This window comes from Girardinichthys multiradiatus, chromosome 15 (assembly GCF_021462225.1).
Source record: "Girardinichthys multiradiatus isolate DD_20200921_A chromosome 15, DD_fGirMul_XY1, whole genome shotgun sequence".
Classification (NCBI taxonomy): Eukaryota; Metazoa; Chordata; class Actinopteri; order Cyprinodontiformes; family Goodeidae; genus Girardinichthys; species Girardinichthys multiradiatus.
Window position 1 is genome coordinate 16,433,864 of NC_061808.1, and position 14,690 is coordinate 16,448,553.

At 39.3% G+C, this 14,690-nt stretch overlaps 1 protein-coding gene across 3 annotated transcripts in view; it reads left to right on the forward strand.

Annotated features, from left to right (window-relative positions):
* Positions 1-804: 804 nt before the first annotated feature.
* sash1a (SAM and SH3 domain containing 1a) overlaps positions 805-14,690 on the forward strand; it is a 221,848-nt gene continuing 207,962 nt past the window's right edge. The window contains exon 1 of one of the 3 annotated variants that reach the window (XM_047387678.1): positions 805-2,352. In XM_047387678.1, coding sequence (XP_047243634.1) covers positions 1,858-2,352 — 495 coding nt within the window. In that variant the 5' untranslated portion in view covers positions 805-1,857. The remainder of the gene's footprint in view (positions 2,353-14,690) is intronic. The other 2 variants (XM_047387679.1, XM_047387681.1) reach the window with 2 other exon arrangements.

Genomic DNA, 14,690 nt, shown 5'->3' on the forward strand with positions numbered 1-14,690 from the left:
AAAGAAATTCATAAGAATGCCCATTAGCTGTGTACCGTAAAACATGTAGGGGACACAGCAAACGTGTAGAAGGAGGTACTCTGGTTAGACAAGACCAAAACAGAATTTTCTGGCCTACATGTAAAAAAAAAATTTGTGAGGTGGGAACCTAACAGTGCACATCACTCTAAAGACCTTGAAACATGGTGGTGGCAGTATCCTGTTGTGAGGCTGCTTTACTTTAGCAGGGACAGGGACGCTGGTCAGCCTAACCCGAGGGGCTAAACATACAGTCAAATAAAAGAGAATAGTTTAGATCAAAGCAAATTCCTGTGGTACATATTCCCAGCTACAATCCAGATTCAAATTTAAATTACAATCCATGGTAAGACTTGAAAACTGCTGTTTACAGCTGCTGTCCACCCAGTCTTTTTGAGCTTGAGCCGTTTGAGCTGTCAGCATCTAGACTGGTGCAGAGCTGGCAGACATGCCCCATAAGCCTTGCAGCTGTAACTGTATGACGTTTTAAGTGTGCCACCAGCCTGAGCGCGCATTACCATATAACTGCATCTACTGGTGCTTCTACAAAGTGTCACCTCAGGGGGCTGAAGACATACAGACTTTTACACCACACTTTCCATTTTATTTTTTTTATTGTAAAAGCATTTTTTTGAAACCATTTATCCTATTCCTCCCACTTCACGATCATGCACTGCTTTGGTGTTGCTTTATCGCATAAAATACCAATGAAAGACCCTGCAGTTTGTGGTTTAGAAAATGTGAAAAAGTTCAAAGGATGGTGGTAATTTTTTCATTGCGCTGTTTTAGAGGCTGCAGTGCCGCTGTTCCACAGTTACCACATAGAGGGAGCTCATGCGTGTGGATAAACCAAAGCATGGAAACGCTGAATGAGTAAGTGTGTGTGTGTGTGTGTGTGTGCACAAGCAAGAGAAGAGAAGGGGAGAGGTGCAGTCAGTAGACGAAATCACATCTTTGGGGAGTAATAATGTCAAACATAGCAGCAGAGGGAGTGATCTGTGCGGGCCGTTTCACCAGACTATTCTGTTTCGGACTAACTTCAGACAAGTCAGTGGGAAGCTGGTGACCCAGAGGAAGCCACGAGGGCAGCGCGACAAGTTCAGAGAGGGGAGAGGAGAATAAAAAAAGATTTTGGTCACTATTTTTAAATGGGAGATTCGGAAAAGGGGGCGTGGACGCCATTGGAGCGGCAGCAGCAGAAAGCGTGCTGGTTCTTGGCCGCGGCAGCTCCAGAATACAGTGAAGTGCCGGCCGGAGGAGGAACTGGACAGAGCGTAGACTCGGCGGTTTAGACGCAGATCCTCTGTAGGTTTTTTTTTTGTTTTTGTTTTGTTTTGTTTGTGTATTATTGAAGAATCCCATTCGGTTCATTAGTGGATTTATATCTCCTGTCGTATGTTGTGGTCGACACAGAGAAAGGACTCGAGAAAGACAGTAGGAGCAGTTGAAGCAGTGCTTCGCCATGCGTAACGGATGAAATCTGATTTTACAGCAGTTTGAATGACAGCAGTTGGAGACATCTGACTGTTGAAGGGAGCCTTGTTGCGCACAACAAACCAAACTGGAGGAGAAGAAATTAATCTCTAAATAAAACGAGTGGAATTTGAAAGCGGTCCCGTATGAATGTATTTCTGAAAACTGAAAAGTAGCTACAGCTGTTTTTGATGGTTTTAACGTGCTAATGCAAGCCTTTGGTATGGATTATTCACAAAGTGTTTAATCCAATTCTTTACGCCCCTAGTCTCAACGTTAAAGCCACTGTATGTCCCTGACTGAGAATGCGTTTGAGACGCAGAACGGGAAATTAAGGGCCACCTGAGTTTCCTTAATACAGCCAAAATGACAAGCAACGGACCTGTCATTGTCTTCGAGTGGCTGAAGACTCTCCAGCTATCCCAGTATGTCGAGTCCTTCGTGGATAACGGATATGATGATCTAGAAGTTTGCAAACAAATAGGAGACCCTGACTTGGATGCCATCGGGGTCTACATCCCTCACCACAGACAGAGGATCCACGACGCGGTGAGAAGGTTGAAGGAGGAAGCCAAAGAGACGGCCAGCGGACTGTACTTCACCCTTGAGCCGATGCCGACCGCGGCAGAGATTTACACGGGTCACACGGTGGAGCAGGAGTCCAAGCTGCGGGGATCCAGGTCCTGGACAGAGCCCGACCGAATCGGGCGTAACGGGGGCTACATTGGCACGCAAAGAAATCTGACGCTGGGCAACAGGAGGGAGTTGGTGATGTACCCTAAGTTGAAGCTGAAGATCATGATCAGGGATAAACTCATCAGAGATGGCATCAATCTTGCAAGACCGCCCTACTCTAATAAGGTAACTGGTCACGATTCCCTATCATCCCCTAAGCACACGCACAAAGCATGATGCCAACTCTAATCTATTTTTTATTCAGGTAGCTTTAATTGTTGGCCAACACAGGTAAAACAATAATAATAATAATAATAATAAACAATAAAATAAATGAGTATACTGAAAGTATAGATGCACCACTTTATCAGCCAGAGATTAGAATTGCAATTTTATTTCCTTGAGTCCCTCTGATCAGTGATCAGCAGGTCAAACAATGTTTTTTTTTGTTTTTCATATTGATTAAATGTTTCAAACCAAGAATTCCTATAATTTTCAGTCAGTGAAGGCATCTCAGCATGTACGTTGATGCACTTGTTTGAGCTCAATACAAATTAGATAAATGTTTGCAACATAGGGTTTCTTTCCTGTCTGCTCTCACCACATGCTTGTTCACTAGAAGAGGTTTGTGCAGAGTTAATGCCACGATACCATCAGATGGGCTTCCATAGATAGATTACTTTTTATCATTTGGCATTGTAAACCGAAATTGACTGAGATTAAATTGGAAGGCGTGTAATTGAATTTGAATCTGTTGGTTCTGATTACATTTCTGGATACGAACTGGACCCATTTATCTTGGAGCCTTGAGATGACATTCCTTGACATTTTTTGACAGACTGAGAACTATTATCAGTATCAAGGAACCTGTAGTACATTTGTTCTATTTATTGTGATGTAGTCTTTAGAGAGAAACCCCCCCCCCCCCCCAGTAAAAATCAGAATGGTAGATCAAATTTTGTATCAGCCTGTTTGGTGCATCTCTAAATATAAAAGGCATAAAAGCGTAACTTGAATGAACAGCAGGAAAGGGCAAACAACATAGTTTAAGTGCAAATTAGGTCTGCACAATATGAGTGCTTGCCATACTGCAACTGTAGTGGACTGCTTGGACGCAATTTTTGGTAGAATATTGTAATTTAAGTACCATGTATTCACGTTATTTGCCAATAATATATGTGGCCAATCTGAGAGTCGCTAAATGCCCTTGATGCCAACATGAAATATATGTTTTTTATAACCGAGATAACAAAACTCACAGAAAATACGGACACTGTAAACATGGATAATAAACAAAAGAATTAGGAAAATATATGGTGTCATTATAGTCACTGCAAAGGTGTCACAATTAAAAGTCTTTTCTGATGTCAAGTAGCACTAGTTAATTTAAGAATTATGCAAACTGATTGCAGTGATTGTATGTTGAATAAAGGATGTCTTTCGAGTTCTGGTTCTAAGGAACTGTACAGGTCCTTCTCAAAATATTAGCATATTGTGATAAAGTTCATTATTTTCCATAATGTAATGATGAAAATTTAACATTCATATATTTTAGATTCATTGCACACTAACTGAAATATTTCAGGTCTTTTATTGTCTTAATACGGATGATTTTGGCATACAGCTCATGAAAACCCAAAATTCCTATCTCACAAAATTAGCATATTTCATCCGACCAATAAAAGAAAAGTGTTTTTAATACAAAAAACGTCAACCTTCAAATAATCATGTACAGTTATGCACTCAATACTTGGTCGGGAATCCTTTGGCAGAAATAACTGCTTCAATGCGGCGTGGCATGGAGGCAATCAGCCTGTGGCACTGCTGAGGTCTTATGGAGGCCCAGGATGCTTCGATAGCGGCCTTTAGCTCATCCAGAGTGTTGGGTCTTGAGTCTCTCAACGTTCTCTTCACAATATCCCACAGATTCTCTATGGGGTTCAGGTCAGGAGAGTTGGCAGGCCAATTGAGCACAGTGATACCATGGTCAGTAAACCATTTACCAGTGGTTTTGGCACTGTGAGCAGGTGCCAGGTCGTGCTGAAAAATGAAATCTTCATCTCCATAAAGCTTTTCAGCAGATGGAAGCATGAAGTCCTCCAAAATCTCCTGATAGCTAGCTGCATTGACCCTGCCCTTGATAAAACACAGTGGACCAACACCAGCAGCTGACACGGCAGCCCAGACCATCACTGACTGTGGGTACTTGACACTGGACTTCTGGCATTTTGGCATTTCCTTCTCCCCAGTCCTCCTCCAGACTCTGGCACCTTGATTTCCGAATGACATGCAGAATTTGCTTTCATCCAAAAAAGTACTTTGGACCACTGAGCAACAGTCCAGTGCTGCTTCTCTGTAGCCCAGGTCAGGCGCTTCTGCCGCTGTTTCTGGTTCAAAAGTGGCTTGACCTGAGGAATGCCCATTTCCTGCACACGCCTGTGCATGGTGGCTCTGGATGTTTCTACTCCAGACTCAGTCCACTGCTTCCGCAGGTCCCCCAAGGTCTGGAATCGGCCCTTCTCCACAATCTTCCTCAGGGTCCGGTCACCTCTTCTCGTTGTGCAGCGTTTTCTGCCACACTTTTTCCTTCCCACAGACTTCCCACTGAGGTGCCTTGATACAGCACTCTGGGAACAGCCTATTCGTTCAGAAATTTCTTTCTGTGTCTTACCCTCTTGCTTGAGGGTGTCAATAGTGGCCTTCTGGACAGCAGTCAGGTCGGCAGTCTTACCCATGATTGGGGTTTTGAGTGATGAACCAGGCTGGGAGTTTTAAAGGCCTCAGGAATCTTTTGCAGGTGTTTAGAGTTAACTCGTTGATTCAGATGATTAGGTTCATAGCTCGTTTAGAGGCCCTTTTAATGATATGCTAATTTTGTGAGATAGGAATTTTGGGTTTTCATGAGCTGTATGCCAAAATCATCCGTATTAAGACAATAAAAGACCTGAAATATTTCAGTTAGAGTGCAATGAATCTAAAATATATGAATGTTAAATTTTCATCATTACATTATGGAAAATAATGAACTTTATCACAATATGCTAATATTTTGAGAAGGACCTGTATATCCTTCCTGGAAGTAAGAAAAATAAAATCCACAAAAAGTGTTGATCCGAGCTGAAAAGTATTTGTAAACCTTTCTGTTGATTTCCCTGTCAGAGATTTTAAATGCTATTATATGCCAGCTACTTTTCTGTTAACTTTACTAATTTTGAACTGGTAATTTTTATTTTGTACAGAAAGTTTAGAGTAAAAGAACATTGCACAAAATGTTAAAATACACTCAATATCTGTAGTACATAGTTTATGCAGAAAGAAACATTCCCTCTAGGACCTTTTTAAAGATTAAGGTGTTTGTTCATCACAATTCTGAGTTACTTATAAGTAACAAACACATCTGATCCAGTTTACATTGGAACAAGGAGTCTGGCAACTTTTAAAATCAGTGATCATGTCCTTAGTTTTTTGGACATTAGGCTGAAGGAAGTCTCTGTCCACCGTCCCTCAGCATCGATCAGAACTGTCCCATTATTAACTTCTCCATCCTGCAGCAAGCTGACTATAACAGCTTCATCAGGAAATTTTAGATAATGTCTGAGAGTATGGTTCTTGCACTCACAAACATAACATTTATAGAAGTGTAATTTTTTATCTTATAATAAGAAAGTCATCAACTATACAGCTAATAATGATATGAAAAAAAGTGCTGCTTATTTAAAGCATCTAATGTGAATTTTCTAAATTGCAAATAGAGATACACCAATCAGGCTAGGGGGAGGCAGCATCATGTTATGGCCATGCTCGTATTCAGCACGGACATGGAAGCTGCTCACAGTTGATGAAAGATGAATTAAGCTAAAACACGACAGGATAACCTGTTAGGGATTGCAACAGATTTGAGATTGTGGTGAAGGTCTGCCTTCCAGCAAGTTATTTTGACCAATTCAATTTTTTTTTCTTAAGGACTTTAAAATAAAAAATGTGCTGCAGGCTATTTGATGGAGGTATAACTTTTAAGTCCGACAAAAAATTGAGGAGTTAAAAGATCATTCTTATGTATCCACTCATTTATCATCAAAGTATTTTCCCCAACTTTTATAATATTTTGTGTTGAACCCCCCCAAAAAAAGCATCAGTGTACATGCTGTTTGTTGATGTGTTTATAGACCAAACATGGTGGGAGTTCTTAGTTTTAATGCATATAATGAACAGGAAAACCAGTTCCCATTTTTGGTATTTCACCATTAAGAGTCAATAAAGGGGATCTGGCCAATTGATCGTTACATGTCTTAAAAGCAAATTTTTTTCAGTCTAGTTCTTTTTGTGTGGATTGAATTATTTTCATGGGCAAATGTTTTCAGTTGCATCAAAAAAGATTATCCTTTACCTTCTCAGCATCAACATCATCAGTTGGATTACAGCATATTTTTTAGTCAGCTAAAGAAAATCATGTGTGAAAAGCACATTTCAGAAAATGCTCACCGTCAAACTAGCGCTAACCTGCAGGTAAAAATCTGATACCTTGAAACATTTTCAGGGCCACTGCACTTTGCAAAAGTGGTTGCTGTCAGGGTGAATGATGGGAGTGGAGTTGCTGCAGATCAATAAGTTAGAGGAGACTGGAGATTCTAAGACGCTTTCACTTTGACAGTGATTCTCTGTTGGGCAAAAAGATTTACACATTGATTATTAATCTACTCTGACCTCACATGTCCCCCCCTGGTTTATTCTCATGCCTCTGCATTCAGTGAGGATGGATCAAGCAGACCAGGCGGCATGTAAGCCCTGGCTCTATAACATAATGAATGGGCAACAGGCTTGTTGAACGCAGGGGCAGGGGATGAAGTGTGGCCAGCTGGGTCGGCTGTTGCAGTCTTGCAAGGAGGCAGACTGAGAGGGCCTTCTTGTATTCTCAGACTGATAGTGAATGCTCCTCAAGCATCTGAATCATATGTTTTACCAGCTGAGGAAAGCCTTGCTATGTTACTGTTGTGTACACACAGAGAGGTTTTTGATCTGAACCTCCTCAGGCACCCGAATAAGCAGATGTTGTGTCCTCTGCCTTTTTTGTTCTGGCTAGCTAAAACATGCTCATTTGTGCTGAAGCAGATAAAAACATCAATGCTTCTTAGGATGTGGAATAAAAACTGGAGCAGTAGTAGGTTTGTTACATATACAGAGTAAAAAACCTAGCCCTTAGTCATGATGGTATAACATGCTGCTGCTAAACAAATGGCTATTAAATGTTTATCTTTTGCTGTCTTCAAGAACCTAAACTCTCCTACCAATTGATTTAGTCCTGGTTTAAATATTTTTATAAAGTGAATAACACAAATGTCCTGAGCAATTATGTATAGATTTCATAGTGGTTCTGCATGTTTCTCTAATTTGTATAATGAAAATAGTATTGAGTTTGTAACATTTAGCATGTTTCTGTATGTGAAATGTTCTTTTAAACTGTTTACTTAGCTTTAGCTCATAATATTTACTACAGTAAAGTTTTAGTCATCTAATACGACACGTAATTCCCCACCAAATCAAATTAATGCATTGTGACTTCATTGTAAAGCAAATAGTGTACACCAAAATTTGTTTCTCTAGAATCCTTCAACAAATTCATGTTAAAATTATTAATAATAAAGCACAAATGCATGAATACACAAAACAGGTAATACATATGAAATTGTCTTATAAACCATCAACAAGATTTTCCATCATATCCTTATATGTATCCTAAAAACAGGGAACCAATGCAGTGATTTGTCAGTGGCTGATTTAATCATTTATGTAATTATTGTAGTTTTTCAGGGATCCATATAGAAATCATTATAACAATGTAACCTACTAAAATAAAAATGTGCACGTCTTTTTATTTCATCTGTTTTATTAGGAAATCCTTTATTCTAGCAATGATTTTAAGATGGCAGTAGGCTGATTTAGTAAGTTGTTAAAATTAAGTCAACTGAGTCTAGTTAAGGGCTGATTTCTAACCTTGCATTTGGGACCAGAAAATCTATGGATTCACCTATATGAAAATTTGCCCAACCAAATGACATAAAGTATAGAAAGTAAGGAGTTTCTGACCATGTTTAGAACTACAGCGGTTCTGAAACAGATCCTGTGCAGATGGTAGGGGTCTCCTTAGGTTTGTCTCAAAATGAGCATGATTAAAGAAGTTAGGAACAAATAGATATGTATGGTTTCCAATATATAGTACATTTTGAGCATTTTTCTTCTCTGTATACTAAAAATTTTTGTCCAGGACCTGACTTTTTGCATATCTTGTATAATAACAGCTTTTTAGATTCGCTTTCAGCTCCATCTTTTATTTCTCAAATGCAGAGATTTTCCCCATCTATGTACTAGCTTTTGTTATTGCTTATAATATTCAAAGTTTCCTTAACAATGACTTTGGAGTATTTGAATGATTTATAATCTTCTTTCCTCTGGGTATTTCTTGCTACTTTGGCTTACCATGAGTCCCGCAGAGGTTTGGTATTTGTGAAGGATTAACCGTCAGACTGAGGGTGAAACAAAGCATTGGTTTCAGAGAGTTAAACTATCTTTCATTTTAAAGGCTGTATTTAGTTAGAGTCAGAGCTTTGGCATTGAAGGTTGGATAGATTGGAAAGAGCAGGTTGATGTCTTTCAGTTTCTTTTGGTCAGCATGTGAGTCACCTGCAGTTTTCAACTGGCTTCAGTCCAGTGTTTTTTTCTCCTCCCCCAGGGTGATGGAGAGTGTGGGAGATAGAGCTATGACCAGCTGATAGAGTTTGACTAACTGGCCTGTGATTGGTCTGTTGAATGTTTTGCCCCTCTGTTCCCTTGAGAGAGATGTCATCCCCAGCAGAGGCCTAGGATGGAGACTCAAGACTCCAGGCAATGACAGGAAGTGAAATGGCACTTGCATTGAATGGTCATCAGGATCATGCAGAGGAAATATTAGCATCCTATTTGCTTCCTGTTCATCTGTGCAGAACTCTGTTTGTCTCCAAGAAAACTGAATGAGTAAGTGTGTGTGTGAAAAACCTTAGCTAAAACAAACACCAAAACGTAAAAAAAATCTGCTCCTGTGTTTGCTCAATGTCTTCTGGTGGGACAACCCATTATCAAGCAATTCGCTGAAAAGGCTCTACTGGGTGTAATAAATAACTGTGATCCTTATCAAAGCCACTGAGACCCCTTGTCTGAGAGGGGGTATTATTTCTTCTGATGTAAACAAACACCCGTGCTGAGGGTTGCACATTTTATGATCACTCATCGGGGAGCAATATATGCTGGAAAGACGCGGTGGCCAGTTAGTTTGATGATATAATACACTGCACTCACTAAATTATTGTTGTCTTGTTTTGAAAAGCCTCATCAACCCATTTACCTAGCAGCTCTGCCGATCTGACTTTTAAAATTTTATCATTTCAATTCCTCTTTGTCTTTGCTTCTAGTGACAGTTGTAGGACAAGGAATCTAGAAATGTTGGCTGCTGGAAAAACGGACTCATTTTGTTTTTGTAGAAAACAGCACACTTTCATTTAGAAAATTTGCATTTCAAGAACATATGTAGACTTAATGACTTAAAAATGAAAAACAAAAAAACCTCCCTGCTCAGCTCAAACCCACATGATGGTAAAATTTCTGGTAAAATATCTGTTTTTTAATGTTGAAATGTTATCAGTATAATTAAATATGTAGCTATAAATTTGCTGGATAACAAGAACAAGCTACATGTGCCCTATGGTCTGTGAATTATTGCTGAATGACATATTTTCTGTCATGAAATTTGTGAGTAGGAAAACAATTAACTGTTTGTGCTTACTTCTCAGATTAAATGAGTTACCCCAGGATAGGTTTTAGAAAGTAATTATATCTAAAAAACAGTCTGTGTTATGAACAGCTGTTTAAAATGAAGTGATCAACAAGATCTCGAAGAACTGGAACATTCCATCTCTATGCAATATCTTCAGCTATGTCGTCTAGCTATGTTTACATGCACAAAATTTCCTTATCGGATTCAAATAAATAAATCCAAGTACATCATTAATATGGATGCAAAATTAAATAATCTAATCACAATGTGTGTTTACATGCACCGCTTTATTCATAATAGAAACACTTTGACATGCGCGAAGTTGTCGGAATTCCTTAAACCAGCTGCAGAAGAAGATGCTGTACTTCTGCCTGTGCTGAAAAAGAAAAAAAAAGAAAACGGACGCAGAAGTGTGTTGGTTTCTAAGCTTCCAGAATGGAGCCTCAGCAGGTTCTGAGAGCGGTTGAGGTATTATTGCTGACCATATATAAGCTACAGGCTTAATGTGGCAGCAGACCAGTTGGTTTCCCACGATTATGTGTCCTGGCACTAAACGTGGGAATGTGTCGTGTTGGCATAGGACACACATGCACATGTCACGTCAGTTTGCCACAGTCAAAAATACATGGTACGAACAAGTGTTTACATGCCCGCTGTTTGGAATGACAATCGCCATAAACCACCCCTCTCATTCGGAATTTCATCCCAAATGAGATGAATCCGAACCAGATTCTGAATGGCGCGTTAACTTGATGTATTTTTTCTGATCGGCCATTTATTTAGAATACTTGCCTAATGTGTCTTCTTTTCTTGCTCACTGTTCATATGTCCAACTTTTTGGGTCAGGCATTGTGATTTACACTTTGAGGTTACAGTCAAGTATGTTCAAAATGATGTAGAATGTTTATCAGGTTCTTCTGGCCCGGGAGAAAAGTGACTGTGAACCATCAAGCAGTACTGGGACCTTGAGCCACAGCCTATATGTTACTTTACTTGGGCATGACACCAAGCCACATTTGCTCCAGTGCCATTCTCAAAAGCCTCTGCAACATGAATAATAACTATTTTCTTTTTAGGAAAAATGACAATAGTCATTATTCACATTTAGTTGATGCCATCTGCCTATCTGCTCCTCATTATTGATTTTCTGCCTCACTGATTTCTTAGAATAGAATTCATTTAATCTTCTCAGAGAAATTGATCACTTAATTTCAGCTCTTTGAATCAGGTCAAGCCCAAAAAATGTGAGGATGTGTTCCCATCCTGGTTTCATTTTGGATCTGGACACAGCAGTGTCAGTCATAAGGTTTTATTGTTGGCCCTGTGTGTCTGGAGGAAGTGTAGGCCAAACAGGAGCAGATTCTCCATTGTTTGTTTGGAATCTGATGTTGCTGCATGTCCTTTCACTACTGGTCTGTTTTGCATTTCCAATTTCCGTCTATTGAAATGGGTTATGGAGGCAAGTGTCCAGCATTGTGCCGATGGGTGGGTGATTACAACCTGGGTATCATGCAGAGGGAGAGAGTCGTAAATAGATGGGCATATTGTTTATTAAAGCTGGAAGGGAGTTAATGGGTGTTTAGATGGTTGGGACACACTGTCAAGCAGCTGAGGACGGTTTGTTCCTCAGGGCCTTTTTATGACCTCACAAAGCAACTGACCAAATGTAGTAGAGGACAATCTAGAGAAGGCTTGCAGTTCCTAAAAATGTAAGCAATGCAATGTAAGTCAAAGAGGTGCTGCGTCTGTCAGGGTTGGATTAGCAGAAACAAAAAAATAGCCTTTATCTAGTTATGTTTTTAGCTTCCTTTAGCCCACAGAAGTTCACAACCTAACATGACAAGGATTCACTCTGCTTCCTCTTCTAGTCCTCTTATCTTAAGTAATATCCTAACACTCGCTAAGCAGGAAATTAGAGTTTAGCTTAAGATGAACCTCCGTTGGCCTGCTGTGGTTGTTGAAGTGCCTCAAGCTGCTTCTGAATTGCTGCCAAGACTTGAAAAGACAAATAATAATTCATCAAATGCTGTGTGATTTTACTTCCAGTTTTTTTTTAAACATCTAGGCAACATCACTGAAGTTCAGATGATTTCAAAAGTTGAATTTGAAAAAGCAGTCATTTTTTCCATTTGATATTCATGCTAAGCTGTCTGGTTAACTGTTTCAGAAAGCTATTATTTCAATTTATACACTGAATGTTTATAGTGCAAATGTCTTCATTGTCTAGTTCCATTCCTATTGTTCTGGCATTTAGCCACAAGCACCAAGAAAGCCTCTTACACCATCCTCCAGGTTTTCCATGTGTTCTTCTGAGAGCACTATTTGCTTGGTTCCTATTAAAGGTCCTTAAAGGCATAAGGAAAGTTGTAAAAAAGTCAAGAACCAGTCCCATTGTCCTGAGAGGACATATACGGTCTGTGTGATAGTAGGATGCTCATATTGCGATTTGAAACTGGGTTGTAAGGAGCAATACACACAGAAAGATCTCAGATATGACATTTTAAACTACCTTCAACAATCTATGATAGCAATTAGCTTGCATAAATGAAACCTTAGTCTCACAGTGTATTCTGTTGAGTGTAATCAGTTAACCTTTGCTGAGCAAATTCAGGGTAGAAATAGCACAACTTTGTTGTAATCCATCAGCCTTCCTGATATCTGCTGAATATCTTGTTCTTTCTCACTCTCATAAATTAAATAAACCGCAGGCAGGTCTCAACGTGTATTGGAAAATAGTTTCATTTTAAATAGTGTCTTACTTCGCTTTATTACCTCTGGTTCAGGTTTTAAACACCTTATTGGTACTGAAAGAAGCCAACATTAGCCCCTTTTATGGAACACTTCAAGGAGAAAGCAAGGCACCTTTTCACCCCCTTCGTATTCTTTGTGATAGAAACTTTGAGGCAATGGGTTAAGGTTGAATTCAGACCGCCTTTGTTACAACCCTGACTCGTCAGACAGAGCACTAAATTGCCCTGTCTTTGACAAAAATATTTTTTAAAGAGTCTGTTGCCTCTTATTCCTGCAGGTACAACTCCACAATCAGTGTTATTAGCTTAGTAACATGTTTTCATGGACCAGAGAAAATATCTAACATTTTCATTTCCAACCAGCTCGTCACCCATCAAGATGCTGAAAACATTCAATAGTCTCCACATGTCTGATAGTAACATTACTTAATCTCATGCTACACTATACAGAGAATCTGTATTAAGTAACAAGATGGCAGTCTGTCGTGTTTTAAAAATATTTTAGCTAATTATTAATTGACCCCTTTACGATGTTTAGATTTAGGTATAGAGCATTTAACTTTCAGTAAAAGAAAAACAAACAGACAGTGATGGCAAAAGTATCTTAATTTGTCCTGACGCAGCAGCACACTGTACATTTCATGCACTTGGTAGATGTAAATAAGAATGTAGACCATTTAATTGGCAACTCAGACACATGGAATAAGGTGCTGTGGTCAAACTATAGGTTTTTGCCTTACATGCAATTGCTATAAGTAGTGAAAAAATGTGAAACATGGATGTGGTGGAAGCAGCTTAGGGGATGCAGCAGCAGGGATGGTGAAGCTGTTCAGAGTTCATGAGAACATGAATGGAGCTAAATACAGGGAAATTCTGAATGGCATTTAGGTTGCTAAAGACTTGAAAATGGGGTGGAGCTTCTCCTTTTAAGCTGAACAACAACCTGAAGCTAACAGCCAGAACTACCATGGAATGGTTTAGATCAACTCACTACACAAACTATACTGCATTACTTAAAGAGGACATGCATCCTAAACAATACCAAATGTCTTAAACATGACAGGGTTTGCTGTTTCACAAAATGCTCATAATTCCCTCAAGTGTAGACCAAAAAAAGCACACTTGTACATGTGCCAAAATACCTGGGAGGTTCGGAAACACTGTGACCGAAGCTTTACGATTAGCTTAGTCTCAGACTTGATGACCTAAGCATTGGCAGTACAATGTGGAGTATTTCATGAGTAATATTTCAAATCTTTGCTCTGTGAAAAAGAGTCCCTGCAGAGCTTCATCTTCTAGATGATGCTTGTATCGTGAGTCCGAGAGTTTTTGTCTCTCCCTTTGTGAAAAAAGAATGAACCGCCCATCTCCTGTGCAAATGTGGGAAGGCAGAGATTATGCTATATATACAGCCGGCCTTCTCTTTTTTACCTTAACCTTTATATATATATATATATATAAACTGACTGACTGACTGACTATATATACATATATATATAGGCCCTCATGTCTTCTGAAATGTGTTGCTTCTGTGAGACTGTATATGTCTGGATCACTTAAACATGCGCAGTCATGGTAACTGCTTTAAATAAAACAGACTAGCAAATCATGAAGGCAGTTTAATTTTCCAGTGTGCTGAGGAACAGGTTCTGATGACACATTCATGACAGATGCATTATCAGTGCTATTTCAGTCCAAGGTTTAGAGCTTCCAGACAGCCTGTCTGCATTACAAACATACTGTAGTATCACACAAGAAAGTCGGCCACATTATCAAGACAAGCTTGTCTTTATTTCTGCTACGTGCTCATTCTTTCACCCTGTAATCTTGTTTATTTAGTAAACTTTGCTTTGGTTTAAGTAATCTTTGAACTGGTGTTATGCCATGATTTCCTTTTCAGTTGGCTCTTACAGAAACACAGTACTGTTCATTTAAGGTGAACGTGGGTTTTATTTAAGTTACTTAAAAAA